The 25593-nt window shown below is 35.9% G+C and overlaps 1 protein-coding gene across 1 annotated transcript in view; it reads left to right on the forward strand.

Annotated features, from left to right (window-relative positions):
* The window catches only part of COL12A1 (collagen type XII alpha 1 chain), a 121094-nt gene that overhangs the window by 43282 nt on the left and 52219 nt on the right, over positions 1-25593 (forward strand). Inside the window, exons 15-35 of the mRNA XM_070932902.1 lie at positions 971-1163; positions 1904-2025; positions 3695-3844; positions 3932-4051; positions 4749-4913; positions 5043-5189; positions 5867-6009; positions 8006-8135; positions 10285-10430; positions 10705-10834; positions 12243-12382; positions 13342-13471; positions 15257-15396; positions 16837-16969; positions 17069-17095; positions 17592-17734; positions 18717-18846; positions 21712-21851; positions 22105-22234; positions 22744-22886; positions 24475-24604. Of these exons, the coding sequence (XP_070789003.1) occupies positions 971-1163; positions 1904-2025; positions 3695-3844; positions 3932-4051; positions 4749-4913; positions 5043-5189; positions 5867-6009; positions 8006-8135; positions 10285-10430; positions 10705-10834; positions 12243-12382; positions 13342-13471; positions 15257-15396; positions 16837-16969; positions 17069-17095; positions 17592-17734; positions 18717-18846; positions 21712-21851; positions 22105-22234; positions 22744-22886; positions 24475-24604 (2832 nt within the window). The remainder of the gene's footprint in view (positions 1-970; positions 1164-1903; positions 2026-3694; positions 3845-3931; positions 4052-4748; positions 4914-5042; positions 5190-5866; positions 6010-8005; positions 8136-10284; positions 10431-10704; positions 10835-12242; positions 12383-13341; positions 13472-15256; positions 15397-16836; positions 16970-17068; positions 17096-17591; positions 17735-18716; positions 18847-21711; positions 21852-22104; positions 22235-22743; positions 22887-24474; positions 24605-25593) is intronic.

Here is a 25593-nt window from a genome sequence, read left to right on the forward strand (position 1 = left end):
AAAGATTTACCATTGTGTAACCTGTCAAAAATGAAAAGTAATAATGAATTGCTTCTAAAGTTCAAATCCACACGTGATTTTGATGCCTTAGAAATTAATTTAAGACATAATCTTATGGAATTATAATCTTATAAGAGGTATGAGCTGTCAACTTCTGTTTCCAGGTGCACAAATGTATTTCTGTGTAATCCTGGAAAAGAAATTTAGATCTTAGTCCATTTGAAATTGCATTAATTAGCAGATACAATTTTTCCATCTTATTTTAATATTTGTAATGTAGGCAATAAATCAGCTTTCTTCCAGTGAGCTTTCACTAAAATAAGCAAGTTGGTGCTAAATACCAAATCAATTATTTGGCATCAAATGACTGTTAAGCAGTTAAGTTCCCATATTTGTCTTGAAATTGCTTCTTTTTTTTCATTTGCATTATTGTTTTTGCAAAATGGATATTACATCTTTAAAGGCAGCAGCAGCAGAAATAATAAATTATCTAAAATTATCTTGAAATATCTACAGAACAGAAAAAGTAACTCTGGATGGATGTCTTATTTTTTGAAAATATTAAGTGCAAGTATAAGGCTTCCAGTGCTGATAGAATCCAAGATGTAGGGAAAGAGAACAATGGCACAACTTTTTCTGAGTGTATGGATTCAGTTAAGTTATTCCATACATGACATTGCTTTTATAAGTAAGAGAAAATAGGGCCTTGTCTTAAGACCCTTCCCCTCCAGCTTTCTCTGCACGCTCTAAAAATCTACTTCAGAAGACTTCAAAGATTTTTGAGGACTTGAAAGGAAAAGAAATAAGTACTACAATATAAGCAAAAACATGTATCTGACAGTGTTGGATCTGTCTCAGTAAAATTTTGAAGCTGCTGTTTGCTTTATGGAAAACGTACAGTCCCCCTGATGTTTTTATCCAGTGGGTACAGCTCACATTGGATTCAATGAATATTATTTGACTTTTCTAGCTTCTCCATTTAAACCTCCCAGAAATCTGCAGACTTCAGATCCTACAAGGTCAAGTTTTCGTGTAACCTGGGAGCCAGCCCCTGGGGAAGTTAAAGGGTACAAAATAACTTTCCATCCAAGTGGAGAAAACAGACAACTTGGTGAATTAGTACTTGGGCCATATGACAATACTGTTGTATTAGAGGAACTGAGGTAAGCCGATAGTGACTTCCTTCATATTCAGTATTTTCTTGTTAATACAGAAAAATGTAACCAATGTTTATTGAAATCCTTCCCATCTTAATCTTACCCATCTTCTTTTTTTCTAAATCTATTTTGAAATCTACCCTAATTACCAGTGGTAGGTTGCTACCGGTTCGCACACGAGGCTCTGCCCGCCCGCCTGGACGTCTCTGCTCAGAAGCGTCGCGAGCGTGCACGCGCCCATGAGCGAACCAGTAACGGCTGAAATTGAAACCCACTACTGCTAATTACTGAAGACAGAACTGCAGGCTTGAAATCTTTCAATAAAAAATTCAATAAAATACACCGGTATTTCACTAGAATATCAGATTGAGTCTTAGAACTCTGAATCATTTTGCTAGATAATATATATGTTTCATACAATGGCTAGAATATAATTGTCCTATTGGAACAATTGAAATATAATACTAAATACTATTGAGCTACAGTGGGCTGCAGTAAAGTCATTTCATACACCTCCAGTCTTATCTGATGAATGCTAGCAAAAGTTTCAGAAAGCCTACTACTTAATTCCCTCTAATTCTCTAAAAATTTGAAGAAAACATGTTACGGTATAATACTTTCATATTTTATGGGTCTCACTCTCTCCTTCCTTCCCTCTCCCCCCCACCTCTCTGGGGGGGAAAAGAATCTGCATAAACCAGTTTGCTTTAATGTATATAGCACACATCTATCTTTCAATCATGCAGGGCAGACACTTCCTATAAAGTCAATGTATTTGGAATGTTTGAAGGAGGTGAAAGTATGCCTCTGATTGGAGAAGAAAAGACAACACTTGCAGATGTTCCAGATGTGTCAGTAGTACAACCAGGTAAATATAGTTTTAATGAGGAAAACAGTGCATGATGTTTAATGAATGAAGTAACAGCTTTTGTGTTTGTGAAACATTGTGATAGTAGCATCTCTATATAACGGTATTTTAAAGTGTGCTCTCTTTATATAAAACCACACAGTTTATCTGCCAGAATTCCCAAATGGAAAAGTAGAAATCTCTATATAACGGGTAGTGTTGATTTTTCCATTTAGAAGACATTTCAAATTACGGAAAGTCTGTTTACATGCCCAATTCCGCAGAGTTTTTGGGGCTGATCTGCCATTTCAGCACATATTCTAGATACTTCAATTCCCAATATCCCTGTTATCCCAAGCACCCTGTTATTAAGACCAGCTGCCTGCAATTACTGCAGGTTCGAATCTCGCCAGGCTCAAGGTTGACTCAGCCTTCCATCCTTTCTAAGGTAGGTAAATTGAGGACTCAGTTGTGGGGGCAATAAGCTGACTTTGTATAAATATACAAAAGGATGAAGGCTATTGCTTAGCGCATTGTAAGCCGCCCTGAGTCTCTGGAGAAGGGCGGCATATAAATCAAATTAAAAAAAAAATATATTGCTCCCTTGACATTGAAATATGTGGAGTGGCGTAGAATAGACATTCAGCTTTTTGATTGTGAGCCAGAATGCATGATTTGTAAGCTATATTCTGTTTCCCGATTTATGTTATTTGTATTGATTAAAGTTCAGAATTTATTGTTTTACGCAGAAGAAAGTCATACTTTTAAATCTTCAGGTCCCTGGAGTAGCTGTTCTCAATAAATCTGAATATTGGAGCAATGATGTGAAACATAGATGAACCCATCTTAACTCTGATGAGTGTGCTTGATTTTATTCAGTGGGATCCATGTAAAGATGGCACGAAGCCAGCATGTTTTGCAGCTGATAACATGAACTTCAGAGCAAAGAGGACGAAGAATTCATTTTAAACAATTACAATAGTTGTTGAAAGGCTTGTTTAAATAACTGTGCTGTTTTTGCGTTGTAATAAATACACTGTCATTTCCAACATATGGAAAGTGAACTCTTATTTTTATTCTCATACATTGAAAATCCCTAGCATTGTTTTCTTTCTAAGCATTTAATACTTTTATAAATGTGTGTTTTTGTCACTTCTATTCTTTTATGTGTTTGTTTCTGTTACCTTATTTGTGTTGTGCTTCCTTTTGTGATTTAAATGTGCAAATATCTGCACCATCTGCATTAATTAGCATATATAGCTAATGTTAATGTGCTGTGTTATGCATATGTATTAAGCTCTAAAGATAGTTGCTCATGCCTATAATTTAGACATTACGCATTCTTGATTTAAACTGATGAATATGCAGAAGTAATAATTTATTACCTAAGTTTACTTAGGTTTAGGGTTCATAATTCTATTATGAAATTGGTTCTAATTGTGTTTACATTCCATCTAATCAGTATGCAGTACATATGACAGTAATATTTTTAAATTAATAATTTATGCAACCTTGGACATCTTTTTAATTCTTAGCAAGAAATGAAATGATCATATAAGAACTTCAGTTAATTAAACTTACATAGAAGAACTTCAAGTTAATTAAAATCTTCGTTATGTATATTGTAAGATAAGATTGGAGAAAAGAGTTGTTTGTAACTAACAGAGATATATTATGATTGCTGTAATAGGCTTAGAATGTAAAACCAGAACTGAAGCAGATATTGTATTGCTGGTGGATGGCTCTTGGAGCATTGGTCGAACAAATTTTAAAACAATCCGGAGTTTTATTGCTAGCATCGTTCAAGTATTTGATATTGGCCCAGACAAAGTGCAAATTGGTAAGTTTTGAAGTTAATTGGAATACTTTGAGTTATGCTATTCGAAGACAATTCATAATTACACTACATTCCGCCCCCCTCCCCCAGCTCTTGCACAATATAGTGGAGATCCAAGAACAGAATGGAATCTTAATGCCCATGGCACCAAGAAGAGTTTAATGGATGCTGTGGCCAATTTGCCATATAAAGGAGGCAACACGCTTACAGGTATGTTTGTTTATTTGTTTGTTTGTTTCCGGCCTTTATTATTCTTAACAAATAATTCAAGCAGTAAACCTATCCAACACACCTTCCTCCTCCTCCTATTTTCCCCACAACAACAAACCTGTGAGATGTGTTGGGCTGAGAGAGAATGACTGGCCCAAAGTCATCCAGCTGTCTTTCATGGATAGAGCGGAACCTAAACTCATGATCTCGCACTTTCTAGCTTGGTGCCTTAATCACTAGATCAAATTGGCTCACTTTTTTGCTATTGATTTTTCCAGTATATGTTATACTAGGGGGGGAAAACGACTCACAAAATTATATATTCCTAGAGTGTAGTATGGTATCACTGTACCTTTGGTACTCCAGCCCTCACATTTCCTATCCTATGAAAGAAACCATCTCAGTCTACAATGATCCCCAAGTAGGAGTGAGAGACTTTGGTAATTGTATTGGAGGTTTTGCTTCTTCTGTTATTGAATGAGCCAGGAACAGATATTTTATCTGGCAACCTTTAGTCTCACAGGAATAGAATTATGATTCTAGAAAAAGGAAAGTATAAAAGGCTTCAAAGTAGATCAGGGAGAACTGATGTGTCTCCTAGTAAATTAGATTATAATATTTTTGGAGGTTTACTTTCTAAGCAGAAAAAAAGGCCAATAAATATTGAGTTCCTTATATTATGTATATATGATTTCAGGAATGGCTTTGAGCTTCATCTTAAGAAACAATTTTAAGACTGAATTTGGCTTGAGGCCTGGAGCTAAAAAAATTGCTGTCCTCATTACTGATGGCAAATCACAGGATGACATAAATATTCCATCAGACAGATTGAAGGAACAAGGAGTGGAGATCTTTGCAATCGGTGAGTATCAAGTGAAGAGGCAATCAATACAGAAAGGGGTTGGAATATAATAATTGGCTCGTCTTTAGATGATTTTTTCAAATAATTGACAAATAATTACTTAAAATGTTTTATCTCGTGGTGTTTAAGGTATTAAAAATGCGGATGTGAATGAACTGAAGCAGATTGCAAGTGATCCAGATGACACCCATGCTTTCAATGTTGAAGATTTTAACCTTCTGGTTAACATTGTTGATAGTGTCACTGATAATTTGTGCAATAGCGTGAAAGGATCAGGTATGTTACCCTTTTGGGGTTTTATTTTGTGCTTAAGAAAAAGGTGTCTGCTTAATTTCTCTTGGAATGTGGTCAAGCAGAGTTTCTGAACAAGATATCCATTTCTCTGGTCTATGTAGGAATGCAATTCTTTTCATATTTGTTTTCTCTTGGCATGCAATGTCTGTACCCATATGTATTTCATATATGCCTAGGGAAATAACACATATTAAAATGTGCAATCACAGAATGATTTTTATTAGGATGCCTTGTCTGATTAGAATCATAGACCTGAAATGGAAGATTAAGCTGCTAAGGCCAATATGATGCTTAATTTTGTTTTCTCCCTAAAGCATTTTGACAGGTTCAGTTTCTGTTTGAATACATCCAACAAAGGGGAGATAAATACCAGTTCTCCGGGTCATTGCTTCTACTGTCAGATTGCTCAAATTTTCTCTCATTGTGGGCAGTTTGTTTTCCTATAACTTCTGTCGTGAATGTAGTTAAGATACAGCTCCATTCAATACGTAAATGGCTTTAATATTGAAATAATAAATACTTTATAATAAAGTGTTCTTATGTGCTTAAGAAAAACCTTTATATACTGTATTTTGTTACTTCGATTGTGATTCATCTCTGGCAAATCTTCTCATCAAGACTTCCTTACCCTAAATTCCATTTGTTTCTTCTCACAACAGGTGATTTGTCTCTGCCACCCACCAATCTAGTTACTTCTGAAGTGACTCCTCTGTCATTTAGAGTGTCTTGGACTGCACCCACTGAGAGTGTGGATAGATACAAAGTTGAATATTATCCTGCCCGAGGAGGGACACCAAAGGAGGTCAGATTTAGAGACAGATTATTTTATTTCTTATTTTGGGTGGGGGAGTTATTTTGGATAACTCCCCCACCCAATTAGTTTAGATTCCTAAATTTTGAAATAAAGGCTCGCTCATCAGTCACTACAGTTTATTCATATATGTGCATTTCACATTAATCAACGAATAGAATTTGAAGCACAACCCAAAATGTTGGAAATGTAATCATAGTACCTTCTTTCATGCTTGGTGGCTATGTCCTGAAGCGAAAAAGTACTGGACTAAGATACAAGGATGGCTACAAGAGCTAATAAAATGTCAAATAGAATTAAATCCAGAAACATTTCTCCTGGGAATACTTAAAACAAAATTTGATAGAAAGATATTTGATTCTACACATATTAACAGCGGCAAGAATTGCGTTTGCACAATACTGGAAGGAACACAATACATCACCAGAGGGATTGATCATTCAGAAGATATATGAATATGCCGAAATGGATAAACTGAACCTAGAATTAAAAGAAAAAGATGATTCGGAATTTTATGTGGTTTGGGAAAAATGATACTCTTGGATAGATAATAGAAATAAAAATTGGAAATATACATAAGGCTATTATTGAGGATTAGATATTGAATGTATACATTGTATATATTGTATGGAATGTTGATCTGAAGTACAGTATATAAAAATGACACAGTCTGTTGATTATGTATTAGAGTTGGGTAAAGGAAAATTGTAATAAAAATTATTTCAAAAAGAATTTTAAGCACAAGAGTAGGCTTAAATGGAAACAGATCCATTGTTTCTGGCTAAAACATATGGTGAATATATGCATGCATTGCTGGCTGCTGGGTGCAAGTCTTAAACTATCCTCAAAACACTTGAGCAAATTAGTACCAAATTAAACAGAGAAAGGCATTAGTAATATCTTATTGATACTGGTTCAGAATGGCTGGGACTGCTGGGCTGGATTGGGTGCTGGAAGAAAAGACACTGTATTTTATAGCAGCGGTGGGCAACTATGGCAATGTTACAACCTGTGGACTTCAACTCCCAAAATTCCTGAGCCTGCATTAGGCTTTACTCAATACTAACAGCAATAACAATGGATATCTCCCTTGGAGTAGACTCTTTACATTATATTGCTTAATCAGTCCAATCAAGTAAGGATTGGTATTAAACAGAAGGGATTGATTAGTTACAGGCATTAATTTAATGCTTATTTTCCCTACAGCATGGTTGTGCTTAAGTTGATCCTCTGACTAGTGCTGGAATCGATTAAACAAAAATAATAACTCCCATGTGTCAACCAGGCAGTTTGCATCCTACTATAATTCTACTACTATAGAGTACTGAGGAGAATTAACACAGGCTTTTTAACCATTAGCAAATAATAGACATGATCAGAAGAAGCCCCAGAAAGGGGAGGGGAGGAAGGAAAAGCTCTGTAGCTGAAGAGAAGTATATAGTAACAGATCTTTTACTGCATGTAAACATTATCTGTTTCCCTTTCCTAATATATGTATAGATGTTTATTCTATGATATAATATCTCCCGGTATTACTATTCTTTTGTATGTTGCAATCTTATAAATACATATGTGTGTTCATATTCCTATTTTTGGAGCCACAGTTGGCTGATTTCTCAATGTAGTATGTATTTGAAACACCCCTTAAATCCTCACATACAGCGAGATGGTAGTCAGTATATATACCATACACATAGTACGTTTGGATACTTTTCTCCTGTCTTCTGTAATTGCATATTCCAGATAGCCATGATGCAGTGAAACTTATTGTAAGGGTGTTAAGAGTTATACATCCTAATTTTCCAAATAATTCATATTTTACAGCTTTTGGCATCAGATATATACTATTACATCTGGTACAGAGACAACTTAAATCCTATGTTAAATCATTTAGTACCTGGACCAAGATAATAACTATGTATATTTTACATTTATTTTTGAAATATGTACAATTACATCTGCTGTTGTTTTATTTATTTTTATTCAGGTCTTTGTAAGTCGTTCGGACACCACTACTGTTCTCACTGGCCTCACGCCTGAAACAGAATATGTTGTGAATGTATTTTCTATAGTAGAAGGTACTAATAGTGAACCATTAAAAGGGACTGAAACTACATGTAAGTGAATATTCCAAAATAATAGACATATTGAATAATTGTATACAAATGATATTAATAAAATGTATGGCAAACTTCCTTTACTTTTTGTTTGGTAAGTGACTGGCCTTAGAAGATTGGTGGTGAAGGATATTGAAGCTGGCTCAAAGGTGCTTTTTTCCAAAAGGCAGCTGGACTTCTTCAGATCCAGTTTCTTGGATGAGAAGCAAAATGTTTTCAAAGGGGAAAAAAAAGCAAAAACTAAGGCAGTCCTTTTGGAAAAGCACCTTTGGAATAACCATGACCTGGATGATTGAGAATCTCCATAATGATATTGAAGCTGGCACAGTATGTAAAAGTTGCCTACTGATTTCACATTGCAGTCCTCTGAATTCTGTCCCAAGAGACCAGGATATGATTGATGGGGTGAGAAGTGGAGATGATTCAGAAATTTGCTCACTGTGTTTCAAGAGTTGCACTTGTTGCATCCCCAAGACAGAGTTAATGGAATGTCCATAGTCTCTGGGAAATTGGTGGCTTTCAGAAGGATAATTCTGGATAGTCATCCGAAACCACCTTTGTGAAATTCTAGGGATCAGATAGGACTGTTGCTACTGCACTACCTTCCCTGCTATGTAGAAGCTCTCCTATTTGAGTTGCTTGACACTGGCTATATTGCTTGTGGAGTTTCCCAGATTTAGGATCTTTGGGAACTTTCAACTGCCTTCACTGAATGCAGAGTCAGAGATGGTTCAGGATCTGGTTTCAGATTTGGATGCAGCACTGAAGTGCCACTTAAGAGTTATCTCTGGCATGTTTGGTGATGTCTCGATTGCTCGGTGGCTGTTGATACCATTAATCATGGTTTCATCTAGAGCAGGTCAGGAGGTTGGGATTTATAGGGCACAGGCTTGCAGTGGTTCTCCTCCTTCATCTGAGGCTGGTTCCAGTCAGTGTTCGGGGAGGAGGGGGAGTAGATAGACATGTGAGAGGCCTCAGATGTGATGTGCATTAGTGTTTTGCTTTGAAATGTTTGTTTGTGGCTTTCAACCAGATGTTAACTGCTTAGAGATGTATTGCAATTTGGGTGGTGCATATACAGTAGATTGAATGAAAGAACAAATGAAGATACATAAACCATAAATAAGCCACATGGCTTTTTTTAAAAAACCATAACCTCTTAATATGTGTCCATTGTCTTAATTAAAAGGAGCCCGGGATATAAAACAAAAAACATTGGAACCCTAATATCTGTAATATATTAAGCAAAAAACATTTGCTGATTGGTGCTCAGACCGTAGAACAGAAAATGACTTTAAAAAAAAACTACATAAAAGATAAGAATCAGTCACATGAGGAATTGCTTAATAAAATTGATTCTTCATAGATTTTTTTTTTACCATTATTTATCAACCTGATCCCTAAACAAGCATGGGATATTTAATTTGATAACTTATTCCCAAAGGAATGCTGTATTTTTTAGTAGGGACCTATGGAATGGTTACCTAGCAAGCTAGAAATGTGTCACTGGCCCTATGCCAGAGGAAGGATGAGTCATCTGGATTCTGCTGTCTGGCCACCATGAAGCTATTCAATCTTCCCCTTTCCCCGCATGAATTTTTTGTCTATGGTTTCTAGACCATTTGAATAAGTAGCACCAACATTTTAAACCTGTATTTATTTATTTTTGCGGTTGGAAAGTTTGAGAGTTACAGGATGAAATGGATATTTTTAGCACCTTTTAAGGTGGGCTAAACAAAATTGGCTCTGCTCACTCCATTGACATCGTGGTGTTACTAGGCATGAGACAAAAAAAAAAAAAGCTTTTGGAAGCCTTTTTTTTTTTTTAAATCCTGCTGGTCACTAGAAAATTGGCAATCTCTCCGTGAGAAGCTTCAGGTTATTTAACATCTATCTTGTTCCCACAAACCTTAGCAAATATCAACGGTCTGCATGGGTCAGTGCATGTGACTGTGTTTGAATTGGTTGGTCACCATGTTGCAATCCTTCATTATCCCAGTACAGTGAGTAAAAGCTCCAACAATCAATCTCTCCTTCAATGTCTGTTTCCCAAAGTAGAAAGAAGTGAAATGACCAATGTCTGGGTGATAAAGGGAGAAATAAGTACGTAGATGTGAGTAGCTGAAGTGAATATTTATGTTTTTCACAGTGGCAATCCCTTCAGTGAGAAGCTTGAATGCTTATGATGTCACTTCAAGGACGATGCGTGTGCGGTGGGAACCTGTAAAAGGAGCGACTGGCTACATGTTATTATATGAGCCTGTCAATGCCACAATACCAGCAACTGAAAAAGAGGTAACAATTAGTTCGAGCGAGAGAAGATACTTATATTTGCTCCCATATACCCCAAACAGCCAGATATAATTTGGCTTACAGTATAAAATCAAATGTATCAACAGGTGTATAGTATGGCAAAAGTTAGGAAACTGTAAATTTATTTACTTATTTATTTATAAAACTTACAAGTTGCCCATCTTACCTCAAGGTAACCTTGGGCAATAAATGCTTTCTAATAATTTTTTTTTATTATTTTGATGTTTTGCCTCTTCATTTTATTTATTTCTTCTAGATGCGGGTTGGACCATCAGTGAATGATGTACAGCTGGTTGACTTGATTCCAAATACTGAGTATACTTTAACAATCCATTCAACTTTTGGTGACCTCACTAGTGATCCACTCACTACTCAGGAAGTCACATGTAGGAATAATACAATTTTTCAAAATATTTTGTCCGTTGCCTTAGTGATTTGTGAGATCCTATAAGTGGACAGCTGTGTTAGTCCATGGTAGCCAAAAATCAGAAGGAGCTCATGAAAGCTTACACTTCATATTACCATATGTGGTGGACATGCGTAGAAGCCAAAAAATATTGGACTAAAATTCACACATGGTTGGAGAAAATGACAAAAAAACATATAGACTTTAAATCACAGATTGTTTTATTAGGGATTTTGCCAGAAACATATAATAGAGAATTGAGATACTTGATTGTGAATGTATTAACAGCGGCTAGAATTGTGTTTGCTAAAAATTGGAAAAATGAGGAAATACCCAAGCAAGATGAAGTTATTAAGAAAATCATGGAATGTGCTGAAATGAGTAAAATGAAATTTGAAATTAGAGAACAGAAAGACAATATATGAAAGCTTACACCTTTTAAGAAAACTTGTTAGATTGAAAAAGTGCCATCAAATTCCTTTTTACATAAATCTGCAGTGTAATTATTGTCAGTTGTAATCATTTACCACAAAGATTGCTCTGCTAGGATAGCACTTCCTAGATACTTCAGCCAGCATGGATATTATTTGTGACTTAAACTCTTTCAAAGGGTTAGGTAACTCTTCGTGAAAAGATACTGATATATGAAGTATTTTGAAAGCATCGATGTTAAGCTTGAGCATCAACCATTGGAATTCTTTCTCTAGTAACAGCTGGGATTTATATAGCTATTTTTCATGGATAGCATAGATTTTGGGAATCTATGGGATTGGGAAGTATTTTCCCCAGAAAAATGAAAAGATAATTTCCTTATTATATATAATGTTACCTGTTTGAATGGTAACAATGGGGATATCTATCTTCCTTTGCAGTTCTGTACAACAGTTTTTAAATTGAAAAATGAATTAATGAATTAATAATTGATGGTGTATTAATTTAATAATTAAATTAAATTCAGAGTAGGATAAGTTGCCAACCAAGGAGAATATTTGTAGCTCAGGGTTGAAATGAGGGGTCCTTGGTGCTCTCTGAGCTTGCTTGTTTTCTTGCAGAGGTTTCATTAGCCTAACTAGGTAACATCATCAGTGCTAGTAAGGAGTGAGTTTTGCTTTCAGTTATATTCTGGTGTCTTGCCTGCCTATGTGGGTGGGAGTGGTTTTAGGGATTTCTCTAATTGGAGTCAGGGTGTTCTGTAATTGATCCTTTCTTATTATGGTGAAGTGTCATGTACATATCTGACATAGGATAGGTTGGCTATATGTAAGCTATTTATTTATTTATTTATTTATTTATTTATTTATTTATTTATTTATTTATTTATTTATTTATTTATTTATTTATTTATTTATGGAATATTGTCTAAGAACTTGGACATGTTTGTTTTTCAGTACCCTTAAGTGGAGCAAAAAGATTAAGGCTAAGTGATATTACTCATAGCAGCATGAAAGTCAATTGGGATCACGCTCCAGGAAAAGTTCGTAATTACATAGTGAAATATAAAGCAGCTGAAGAAGATGACATAAAAGAGGTAAATCTGTGTGTGAAAATAAATTAAATATTTAATCAGAATCATGTTATAGGTATTGTTAAGAAGTAAATAGGAGCCAAAGTCTATGATCTGTAAAGTTAAGATCAAATGATCTTAGTTTCTTTGGCTTTAAGGATATTGTGATTATACTGCACCATGAGAAGGATCTTATTATTATGAGCAAAATGGAAGTCTAAATTGGAGGATACATGAACCTGCATAGCAAAAAAAGACTAAAGGGGGCTTTTAAAATAAAAATTTAAAAATGGGAACATTAGCATAGAGTTGGGAAATCAGGCTGTATAAAAAAATAGACAATATTTGGTTTTATCCTGATTCAGTCATTTAGAAAACATTGTAATATAAACAGGGAGAATAACCACAGTGAAAAGTTCATTTGCCATATCTTGATGCAATGGAAATGGGGTTGTCAGGCAACAAATCAAATTCATTGTGATTTATGATATTCACATAATGACATGTTGAAAATAATGTAATTTTTTTTCTCATGTGCATAATGACATCATCGCACAATATATTGTGAGAGCCATAGCATCTCTCTGAAGCTGCCCGAGTCAATTTAGGATTTGAATGAATGTGATACTCACCCCACATATTGGAATACTAGTTTGAACAGCTACAAACAGCAGACTATCATTGCACTTCTCAAACAGAGTGAATAAAGAAAGTGCCACATATTTTAAGTTGATAATTGGAGAAGTGTAGAATTTTGTTCTTTCAATGTTTGAAAAAATCCCAGATAATATATGCAGTTTAACATCTGATAGTGTAGCTCGTTTGAAAATTAACATATTGCATAGTTATATCCAGGATTTATTATTAATAATATATTATTAATAGTATATTAGAATTCTAATATATTAGAAATAGTTGTAAACTTTCTACTGGCTGGGAAAAATAAGTGTCAAGAAAAAAATTTGGCTAATTTGTTTATGCAGATAAAAGTGGATCCATCCCAGACCAGCACATCTCTTCCTGATCTTTTTTCAAAAACACCCTACCATGTAGAACTTGTTGCAGAATATGACGAAGGGCTGTCGGTGCCAGTAGCAGCAGAAGCCACCACCTGTAAGTCTATGCTGCTGCTTAATGGGTTTCTTTAGATTCTCATACAAGGGTGTGGCCTGAAATATGGTTTTATAGATGGTAATGCTGAAAATATATTAGAATGTTGTAGCTTTGTTAGCTAAAATAGATAGCTAGAGTCTGTGTGTTGCATTTGCATATCTTTGTGTATGAGTATGGGTCAAAAGCCATGGCACCATAAAGTTTACTCACAATTTGAAGTGTTTCATGAACAGATCTCTGCATGCCTATTAACTGTCAATAACCATCCAAAGTCAGGGCTATTTTTTGGCTCATTAGCTTCTTTTCTTTTCTGAATATGGATTTGCATTGCCACCACAAGCAAAAAAAAAAATCTAAGAAATTGTTCTCGTTGCATTCCTTCTTTTGCTTTTGTTTTGTGTGATCTGGCTACCATATCTATCAATCCACTGAGTAAATTGGCAGATTTGGATTATTAGGCAGATATATCCCTTTTCCTTTAAGATTATGTGTTCCATACAATAAGAAGTGTAATATTTCAGTGTGCGTTAGTTTTACCTTGAAATTACACTTCTCCCTTTTAGTAACTGCTGCTTTCAAGTCATTTTCAAGGATAGCCCCAGGTAGAGCATGTTGCAGTGCTTAGTTTATATATTGTCTCAATATTTTTAATGAACGTTGGGCAGCATTAGTACCTTGTGTTTTGAAGCTGTCTAGGGCAATATTGTTGTTTCTTGTCACCACATGGGAATCCTGACTATGGAGTTTGAGAAATCAGAACTCTTTAGTGCCCCAATCTATTTGGGCTAAGTATTGGTTTCTACTGCTGTTGCCAAGGTAAAGTTTAGTGGGTGAGCTGATAATAAAATGAATGAAAGTAATTGAAAATTGGGGGATGTAGTTTTTGTGGAGATGATGTGTGGTTTTTGGTTGGCTGAGTTAATGTGGAGATGATTCCTATGTGACAAGACTATGAAAAGGTTTTTTTTAATAAATATAAGGTTATTATCCAACAACGTAAGCTTTATTGCTTCATTACATTCAATAGTCCCACTTCTGAAGCCATACATAGATTCCATATCTGATTAAAATAAGTAAAATTATCTGGAATCATTGAAATGAAGCCTCTTTCATTTTATTAATAGTGGATAGGCTTCTTCTTATCCCAACCAGAAAGGTTGAAAAATTTGTTATCAGCAGTACGGGTGGCATATTTCAATCTTAAACCTAAAGATACATACTTTGAAAAATTAGGCTTATTTCAATTTCATAGCTTCACATGAACAATATTGCGTCTGTGTTATCAGTCCACCATGTTCTAATTAGTACCTTTTATGTCATAATGCTTCCAGTTAAGCAATATAAGAGCATTTCTATTGGATCATGATAGTTTTCTACAATAACTGTACATATGACCCTGGGAGACCCACAAACAGATCACCTTCTAGTTTATTACTGCAATAAGACCACATCTTTCATTCAACTCTATGACAATTGAATCACTTCTGCAATTCTCCAATTAATCTTTTCCTCTCTAAAAAAAACATTGAAATAGAGTTTTGAAACATGACTTGTTGAGTCTTTCTCAGCATTCATGGGCCTGAACTTGCCATGTGTAAATATTAGCTGTAGCAACATTTGATATATGTGAAGCTTTAGAAAAAGTGAAGATTGTTCTAAGTGGGGAAATTATTGTGTATATTCCCATGTTACACACAAAACAAAAAGGTCTTACACAGTAAATTTCTGTATCTAGTGATTTAGTATATATGCATAGACTTTTTCTCTCTCTTTTCTACTTTATAGTACCTGTACCAGCACCGCTCAATTTGAGAACAGATCAAGTAACCACAACTAGTTTCAGAGGTACTTGGGATCATGGAGCACCTGATGTAGCTCTCTACAGAGTAATGTGGGGGCCTTATGGTGAACCTGAAAAACAGGAGGTAGGAATTTTTGGATTCTTGAAAATGAGTAAATTCAACAAGTGTGGAAGTGTTAATCTAGTGATTATATGAAATTTAAGCAGTTACATTTACTCATAACTAAATCCGAGATGCCCTTATCAATATGCCTATGTGCCTATGGATATTTTCTTGGCTATTACTGTATAAGGGTTCCTCCTAAACCTGATTTTAAAATATATTTAATTGAAAGATAAACAAATGGGAACCTGTTGTGCTACAAAATAAAGTTTCAGCCTCTGGCCTCATCTAGAGAAGATTACTAAGAGCAATATTACCTCTTCTGGTAAGAAGATGTCTTGTAATGGTCACTCCCATTGTGGTAACTATTTTATAAATAAACAATCTCCATTGCAATCATTACTTAAAGCATTTCTAATATGTTTTCAAAATTCTAGAGGTGCCCATCAGCCCCAAAAGATTGATCCTTAAAGATAATTAATTTTTGTCAGAATGATGGAGAATGTATTTGTAGCTAAGAAATAACAAGAAACTTGATTTTTCTTCCTCCTTTCTCCAATATGTGAGGCTGCAATAATAGAATCCTGATTTCTGGGGAGTAATGGCTCTTCTTGAATCTCTCTTTGATCTTGATCTATAATTTAGGGTCTGTTTCTTATTTCATCCTTCTGAATAATACCAGAATCCATATAGAGGTAAAGCCCAATGCTGGTTGGCTTGGTGGCATCTGTTTATTAAAGATGATGGTTTATGGTGAATTTTTTGGAGTGGTCCCATCTCATCACTTAGAAAGTTCCTCTTTGAGGAAAATGGGTGGTTCAGAAATATGATAGATAATAGATACCCTGTTTCCCCCAAAATAAGACATCCCCTGATAATAAGCCCAATCAGGCTTTTGAGCACATGGCAATAAGATCGAGCCCTTATTTCAGGGTTCAAAAAAATATAAGACACGTTCTTATTTTCGGGGAAACACGGTAGATAGATGGATGGATGGTTGGGTAGATAGATAGATAGAGAGATGATAGATAGATAGATAGATAGATAGATAGATAGATAGATAGATATTCAGAATTGATGGTACCTCTTGAAGATGAATGGATTGGTAATATAAAACTATATATATGTGTATGTATGTGAGTGTGAGTGAGAGGTGTGGGGAGGAGACAGTTTGACTCTGGATAGTTTGAAAACCACCACAAATAAGCCCTGGCACCCATGGATAAACAATAACCTCACTTACTGAAAAACTCATCAGTTAACAATAGAGCTCATGTAATCACCTAATGCAAATGCTTAGAGAAACAACTAGGTTCTCTAGTGCCTTGAGAAAGGCTAATGGTTGCATATCTTATAGGATATACTTTACCATATTAAAAATGTTTACTATTGATACATTCGTTCTTTGGTATATAACCTCTTCTAATTTTTTTTCTTCTTTTTCCTCCATAATTTTTGAAGGCAATTCTAAATGGTGATGAAAATACGCTACTTTTTGAAAATCTTAACCCAGACACATTGTATGACATCTCAGTTACTGCAATTTATCCTGATGAATCAGAGAGTGATGAACTGATTGGCAGTGAACGTACATGTATGCTATTTTGAAATACCTTAATTAATTAATAATTCGGCATGATTAAAGGGCACAGGTTTCATACTCACTCAATCTCTGTTGTATCTTTCTTTACAGTGCCCATTGTGCCTATAACAACACCAGGTAGGTGTTTCACTTCATGACTAGAATGTTGCAAATTAGGACTAGTAGAAAGAATAGGAAAGGTAGCAAATAGATATCCCTGGGGGGAAAAAATTACACACACACACACACACACACAAGCAGTGTATATATATATATATATATATATATATAGAGAGAGAGAGAGAGAGAGAGAGAGTCATATGGCAAGTTGCATGTCTCATTTTTTGGTTCCCCAGTGCACTATGGCATAGTAGTATTTTATAAATATTACTTGGTATAGATTGGTGAAGTTAATTAAAATATACTTGGTATATGTTAGTGAAGATACAATTATTTAAATGCCAAATTTTAGACAGTTCTATTTAATTTTAAATAAAAACCCAATTTAATTTAAAATATTAAAAATATTCTTCTCAGACATGAGTATCTAGTTTTCATGTGATAGTGTAGAATGATTGCACATTTATTTTTTATAAAATTCTCCTCAGCAACTCTTTTAATAATTTCATTCCAGTTCCAAGGAGTCCCCCACGGAATCTCCAGGTATATAATGCAACATCTAATAGTTTGACTGTCAAGTGGGATCCTGCCATTGGACGGGTACAACGCTACAGGATCAATTACCGACCTGCTACAGGCGATGGTGCTGAACTTTCGGTAATTAATTCTCCAGAGGGAAAGAATTCACTGTGTTTTTAAAAAGTTTAAAAAAAAAAAATTGGTCTATTCTAACACTCTGAACAGGTCTTTTTTTTTCTTTTTTATAGTTTTAACATGCATATTTGCATAATCAAGTCAAAGTTTGCTTCCTACATTACAAAGAGGAAATATTGACTGTTAGATTAAAAAAAAAAAAATCTCAGTGTAGAATTTTACTTGAAAGAGAGGGAGAGAAAAGTTGCAGGATAACATTTCTAGCTGTGCTTCAAACCATGCAAGATTTCAAAAATAGACTAAGCTCACTCATAGAGAAAAATACATATAGCTGGATGTTGATTGTGAAGAGTTATAACCATACACAGTTAATTTTGCTGCATGTCCTCACAATTGGATTTTGCTGAAATTTCCTGTCATGTTATCTGTCTTACTTTCCATAATAAAAGCTGAACAAAGGCCCTGGGATCAATGAGTCAGTTATGAACTGGGAGGATAAAAAAAAAAAAGACAATTATGTGATGATACGACTTTGGATACATGTGCATATGTTCCAGGTTTTGCACTGTGAAGTCATGCTATATGTTTGTCCCTTTTCCTATATAATACCTATAGGGAGCTATAGGTATTATATAGCTTTTAGTTAATCAGCCAAATGCACATTCTCATTTTTATATTTTTTAACCGATATGCAGAAATAAAACAATTGCTTTATTTTTAAAAATCCTTGCATTGACTGATGTCTTGTCATTCTTGTGTCTGACAAATAACCAAGAAGACAAATAAATAAATAATCAGGAAGACAATTAAAAATGTCCACCTAACAAGTTATAAAACGTTAAATGAAATAGTCGCAGTGCTGTCATTCTGAGCTAGAAACTTGAACCTGAATCTGTATAACATGCAAGACATAATTCTTTTTTCAGACTAAACTCCATTTAGTTTGTTGCCTTGCTGTTTTTCATGTCATTCTATTGTATTCAAGTCCACAGTCGGAGGAGGCAAGAACAGCATTGTGCTTCAGAAGCTGCGGCCTGATACCCCTTACCGCATTACGGTTTCTTCGATTTACGCCGAAGGGGATGGAGGACAAATATCAGGAAAGGGCAAGACCAGTAAGTGAAACCATCCTGAATATTTTGTTTTTCACAAAAGAGATTTTAAAATGATTTGGGGAAGTTGGCAGGTTTTGGAGTTCATTATCATATGGCCCTGGGTCATTTTTTTTTTTTAAAAAAAAACCACCACATTATCAACTTCTAAAAAACATTTCACTTTAGTTTGCTGTTTTTCACATCATTCCACTGTATTCAAGTCCACATTAGGATTCAAATTAGGATTTATTTCGAGTCCGTACAGGTAGTTCTTGAATTACGGCCATAATGGACCCCGTTAGGGTCAAAAGTCGCAACAAATGTTAAATGAACTGCCCCAAATACCAGCCATCCTTGGTCTCCCTACTGCATTTGTTAAACAAATGCACGGGTCGTAAAGTGGAGCTCAGGGGTGGGGGAGAGCCTGAGAGGCCTAGTGCAGGCACTAGCCCGCCTGCCTCAGGCCTCCCAAGACTTCTCTCAACCCGAGATACCCCATGTTCTCCTTCCCACCCCTCAGGTGTCTCACATGCCAGCCCTTGCACAACTGGCAGTGAGAAACAATGGGGAAGGAACATGCTGGGTGCGCCTGGCTTTCCTAATTCTGCCCCTGCCCTTCCTCCTGCCAAGGTGCCCTGCCTTTCTGAGGCAAAAAAAGGACCAGTTTCCTAGTTTTTCAGAGTTTTCTGCCCCAACAGCTGAGAGGATGCAAACCTCCCCTGCTAGGCTTTGGGAGGCCATCCCCTGCATGTAAAGGCAGCAGCTTCTGGAGGAGCTTTCCAAAACCTTTCTCTTGCTTAACCTTCTCCCTTCCCCAGAAACCCACATTTCTTCAATAAACAGAACAGAAAACGCTGGGAGGGATCGTTTGTTTGATCTCCCCCCTTCCCCCCAATTAGGTGCTGAACCTAAACTCCCTGCCTTTGCTCTCCAATCTCTATCCTTTTTAAAAACCTTACCCTGACTCCAGGCAGAAAAGTAGAAGAACCAAGCAAGCAAGGAGAGAAAATCTTTCAACAGCTTTTTCCCTTGAACTGCAAGAAAAACAACATCTCCAAAAGTTTAGCAGACTATAGACTTGTGCAACAAAATGGCGGATGCTGGGTCTTTTTTTTGCAAAGCTTTTCATCTGACTGCCTGTAGGAGCCAGCTAGGACTTGCCTTTAAATCTTAGCTGGGTCTTTCAGTTAATAGAAGGACAGCAAAATAGATTTGCAAACACTCAGCGTGGGGCTGAATTGTTTCGGCAGCTCCTCAAAGCACTGTATCTGCTTTAACTTTGAAACAGGGCCATATGTAGTTTTGGAGTACCTGTAGTTACTTTGAACAGTTGTTAAATGGCCTGTTGTTTCTTGACGACTACCTGTATTTAATACTTAGATTTTCTTTCTATAGCTTTCATTTCTTTAAATGGTATGTATATGTGAGTGAGAGAAAGAGGGAGGGAGAGGCTAATGTACGTTTATTTCTTCCAGAAGATTGTCTTATTGAATGATAAGTGTACAATTCTTGCACAGTTATTGTGTAGCATCCAGCTTTCTTTCCCCAAGATAGGGCTTCTGTTCCCTGGGCCCAAATCAGACTGAGGTGGTGTTTTATTTCACTTTGGAGCACTGAGAAATAACAAAAAAGCTGGATGGCTTCATCACAATTATACATGGCCTTTTAATGAACTGTTCTCTTTTTCCCCTTTCCATCCATTTCTGTCCACTGCAATTCAGTTGTTTCCAGGCTCTAGACTTCTCTCTAGTGCTGGAATACAGTTTGGAAAAATACCGCCTCAAATCTATGAAATTAACAGAGTATTACCCCACCAAAAATAGTCTGTTGAAGCCATAAAGATAAAGTCTACTTTCATTTCATGGTTTGGAAAAACACTGTGTTGACATTCTAGAGCTGGACCCTTAAAGGGTCATAATTAAATATTAACACACATATATTAAAGTTCTAAACCCTGAAAATATAATTCTTATGCCTCCCCATTTATTCCTTACAAATGTGCTCTTCATTAACTATGTCACATCTGGGTTTTTCCAAATATTTGATTTGAATGAGAAAGGAAAACATATCAGAGTTAAATGTATTTAAACTCATTGCCCAAATGTGTTTTATTACAAGAAATTATAGTGCATTTACTTAACTTTTACTTAATAGTGGTAATGGGTAGGTACATCTAACCCTACAAGGATGAGGATAGTAGTTTAATAACCATTATGTGATTAATGGTAGGGAAGCATCTTTATTGCTTTGGTTTTTATTTTGTCTTTCTTTTACAAAGATTTCTTTTTCTGAACAGCCATGTGGTGAGATAGGTTAATCTGAACCGGCCTGATGAAAGATTATGGCATTCTATTTCTCCCACCCACTGGGGTTAATAGCTTCAGGAACACTGGAGCTTAGTTATACCATTAATAGTACAGCTGGATGGCTATTGAGTAGTGAAGTTCCTCAGCTCTCCTTAAGCTTCAGAAATAAAGCAGCAACAGCAGCAAAGCAATAGCAGAGAATTGTATTCCAAGAAGCAGCATTTTAGCAGTTTTTCACATTTCCTTTAGATTAAAGAAAACTGTAAGTTTAGGTTGTCCATGCAATGCATTTAAGAATGAACAGTTGAAATGGAGTTGACAGTGATTCAAGTGTCAGTTTTATGCCACTTTACACAACTAGGACAGCACTTCGTTATATCAATTTACTTTTTTATATCAATTTACTTTGTTATATCAATTTATATAACCACCTCTCTCCCAACTTTAACATGCTTCACATTTAAGGTATACAACTTTGATTTATATTAATGCATATCTAAATATTTAATCTTTCTTTCTTTCTTTCTTTCTTTCTTTCTTTCTTTCTTTCTTTCTTTCTTTCTTTCTTAAATCACTTCAGAACCTCTCAATACTGTAAGGAATCTTAGAGTTTATGATCCAACCACTAGCACGTTAAATGTCCGATGGGATCATGCTGAAGGAAATCCCCGTCAGTACAAGGTGTATTATAAACCTGTGGCAGGAGGAACAGAGGAAATGGTAATTGTTTTCTATGCATATTTTGTACCTGTGTAGTTTCTGTAGAGACGCTTGGAGGCTCTTCAAAATGATGTGGCCTTGTTTAATTATGGAGAACTCACCACTGATAACAAATTCCCCCGGGATTTTAGATTTGGATAAAATAAGAGCAGAACGTTAATGAACATGAAGGTCATATTTTATATTATTAGAAAAAGTAGTTTAAGAACACCATGCAATTTTCAATTACATGTCCCGTTTTAAACTTTGACAGGTAACTTTGCCTGGGAATACAAACTATGCTGTTCTAAAGACTCTCCAGTCCGACACCCCGTACAAAGTAACTGTCGTCCCTGTTTACTCAGAAGGTGATGGAGGCCGGGTGTCTGATACGGGAAAAACACGTAAGTAGAACTGAGGAGTGTCTATGGAGATTCTCAGTCATCCTGGTCATGGTTGTCCCAAAGGTGTTTTTTTTCAAGAGGCAACTGGACTTTCTGGTTTTTCTTTGAAAACGTTTCGCTTCTCATCCAAGAAGCTTCTTCAGTTCTGACTGGATGGTGGAGAATTGAAGGATTATACTCTTTGCAGACAGCTGGTCATTTGCATTATTTTAGCGAATCATTGAGGCCACCTGGAGATTTATCTGTGTCGTCAGGCTCACCTGAGTGCAGATGGGTGTGGAGTCTTCTTGGAACTGTTGAAAGGACTGTGTTACAGACTAATGGTAGAGCGGGAGGGATACAGCATCATAGATCTCCAATTTATAACACTCCAATTTACATAAATAACATCATTACACAAATAACAAAGTGTAACTGATATGATAGTTAAGTCTCCTGTTTATACTTTGTTCAGAGTCTACAAATAGGGGTATTTCTTTAAAAATGCAAATTTGTTTTGTATGATTCAGTGATGAGGGGGACACCAAGAAACATCCAAGTTTACAACCCAACAACAAACAGCCTTAATGTCCAGTGGGAGGCTGCACCAGGTCCAGTGCAGCAATACAAAGTTGTCTATAATCCATTAGCTTCCACAATGCCATCAGAATCTGTAAGTAATTTAATACAGTTATTTCCAAAGCAATCTCTGGTTGATGAAAAAGAAATAATACATCCTATTTCACTGTAAATGTCTGAATATTCTGAACATCATATACAGGTAGTCCTTGACTTATGACCACAATTGCTAGTTTCCATTGCTTTCTTGTCACAATTGTTAAGTGAATTACTGCAACTTAGTAACAAAGTTGTTAAGGGAATGTGGCTTCTTCTTTGACTTTGCTTGTTAGAGAGTTGCAAAAAGTGATCACATGACCTGGTACACTGCAATTGTCATAAACACAAGCCAGTTGCCAAGCATCCGAATTTTGATCTTGTGACCATGGGGATACTGTAATGGTCAGAACTGTGAAAAAGAACTACAAGTCACTTTTTTTTAGTGCTATTGTAACTTCAAATGGTCATAAAATGAATGGTTGTAAGTCAAGAATTATCAGTAGCATAGACATTCTTAGGGACAGCTTCATAACTTATATCATTGTGGATAAATGCTTCTGTGCTTAAAATCAGTGCAGCAGAATAGTTAATTGTTTGGACCAGGAGTAAGAACATTGAGTTAAGGCTCACCCTCAATCATGGAAGCCCACTTCCATGTGACTTCCAATATTAGATTTTTCTGAGCTTTCAGTCCTTCATTGATTCATAGTCAAGGATAAAAAAAATTACCCCAGTGCATTGGGAGGAAGGGGAAACAGGATATAGGAAAAAGTTAATAGTAAAAATTTTAAACCTCAGTATATCAGCAGATGGACAGAAGTAAAAAAAAGTCAGGCCAAACATTTTGACATTTCTAGACATTTCACAATTTGGTAGAATGTATCAGTGGTGAAATCTAAAATTTGTTACTACTGGTTCTGTGGGTGTGGCTTGGTGGGAGGGGTAATGTGACTGGGTGGGCGTGGCCAATTTTTTTTTTTTACTTTTAAAACCATTTTTTTTACAACCTCTTCGGCAAAGAGGTTGTAAAAAATGCTTTCAAAAGGCTCTGATGATCCCAGCTGAGTTGCCTGATCGGCAGAGGCTTTTTTAAAAAGCCTCTGCCGATCAGGCAACTCAGCTGGGATCGTCAGAGGCATTTAAAAGCATTTAAAAGCTTGGATCGTCTGAGGCATTTAAAAGCATTTAAAAGAAAAAAAAGGGGGGGTTGTTTAAAAGCCTTTGAGGATCCCAGCTGAGCCGCGCAATCATCAGAGGCTTTTTTCTTTTTCTTTTTAAAAGCATTTTTTGCCCGAAGAGGTTGTAGAAAAAATGCTTTTAAAAGTAAAAAAAAAAAAAAAAAGCCTCTGATGACTGTGTGGCTCAGCTGGGCATGGGGGGGGGGGGGCAGGGATTTTTGCTACCAAACCACCCGCCTCCATTGCTACCGGATCAGGCGATCTGGTCTGAACCGGGAGCATTTCACCCCTGGAGTGTATGCAGAAGTATAATCCCCAGGTCAAGTGTTCCAAGTGAGCGTTGAGGTAGTTTCTCACCTTGCATCCCTGAAGAGTCACTACTTAAGCAGTCTATTGGGCTGGTGAAGGATATTCAACAGCTCACCATCAGTTACAGACAATATTTCAGTATTGCTTTCTATCTAGGTTATTGTACCAAGCAACACACGCAACGTTTTATTGGAACGTCTGGCTCCTGATACTCCTTATTCAATAAATGTCATTGCTTTGTATGGTGATGGAGAAGGGGATCCAATTTCAGGACAGGGAAGAACATGTAAGCAGAAAATCATGCATGTTACTGCTAAACTCTGATTGACTAGTGTGAATTGCTCCTTCCTAAATAGGTCTCTAAATATGTTTTAGTTCTTATATTCTGCACTGGGCCTTACATGAATGTTGTTTATCCTGTTTCAATTATTAGAGGTACTGAATGAACGTATATGAGGGAAGCCTTGCATAGAAAACTTTGCTGTATTTAGTTCAATATCATATATCTGAATACAGGTTTAAAGTATACTCTTTGAATACTTAAAATGTTCCATTTTAAAATATCCAGAGGAATTAAAGCCAATATTTATATTAAAGACTAAACTATGAACATACAGAATTTGGCAAATGTTCATATACATGTGGATTATCAAACACACAAAGATTCAGTTCATTGCGACTGAGAATGACAATCTTAGATTGTCAATAGTATCATGTTCAGATTGACTATTGGCCTTTGGTACAAATTTACGAAGTATTTGCTTTGGCTAAAAATGTAGACCTTTAAATATTAGGATTTTATATTAGATAAGGTCAAGAGAAAGGCATCTTTATCCTCAAGGATGGTTTTGAGAGGAAGGATTTTGTACCTGTTTAGGTCTCCTAATTTTGAAATTCACAAGGATGATGTGCTCCAAATCTTGCCCAGTGAATGGTTGAGATGTTTAGATGTTGGAGGAATGAAGGTCTGCATTATAAGACAAGAAAGGGAGGACAGGATGAGCTGCGATAGTGGGTGGAGGCCATTTGACTAGAGCCAGAGTATAATTTGGTTGGATTAAGGACACTACAATGAAAGAATGGGTAGAGTAGGATTAAAACTGGAGGAATTGTGGAGGAAGCAAGATGGCAAATCACAATGATGGAGAAAGAATGTTTTTGGAGGAAAGAAAAATTATAGAAATGCAATGAGAAAGTTGATTTAATAATCCAACGAGATGAAAGTCCATGTCAGAAAGCACAATTCTGCCTGTGTTTGGTCATTACAGAGGTAGA

Source organism: Pituophis catenifer, unplaced genomic scaffold, assembly GCF_029215685.1.
Source record: "Pituophis catenifer annectens isolate HBS135680 unplaced genomic scaffold, rPitCat1.0.hap2 SCAF_1, whole genome shotgun sequence".
In the NCBI taxonomy this organism is placed as follows: Eukaryota; Metazoa; Chordata; class Lepidosauria; order Squamata; family Colubridae; genus Pituophis; species Pituophis catenifer.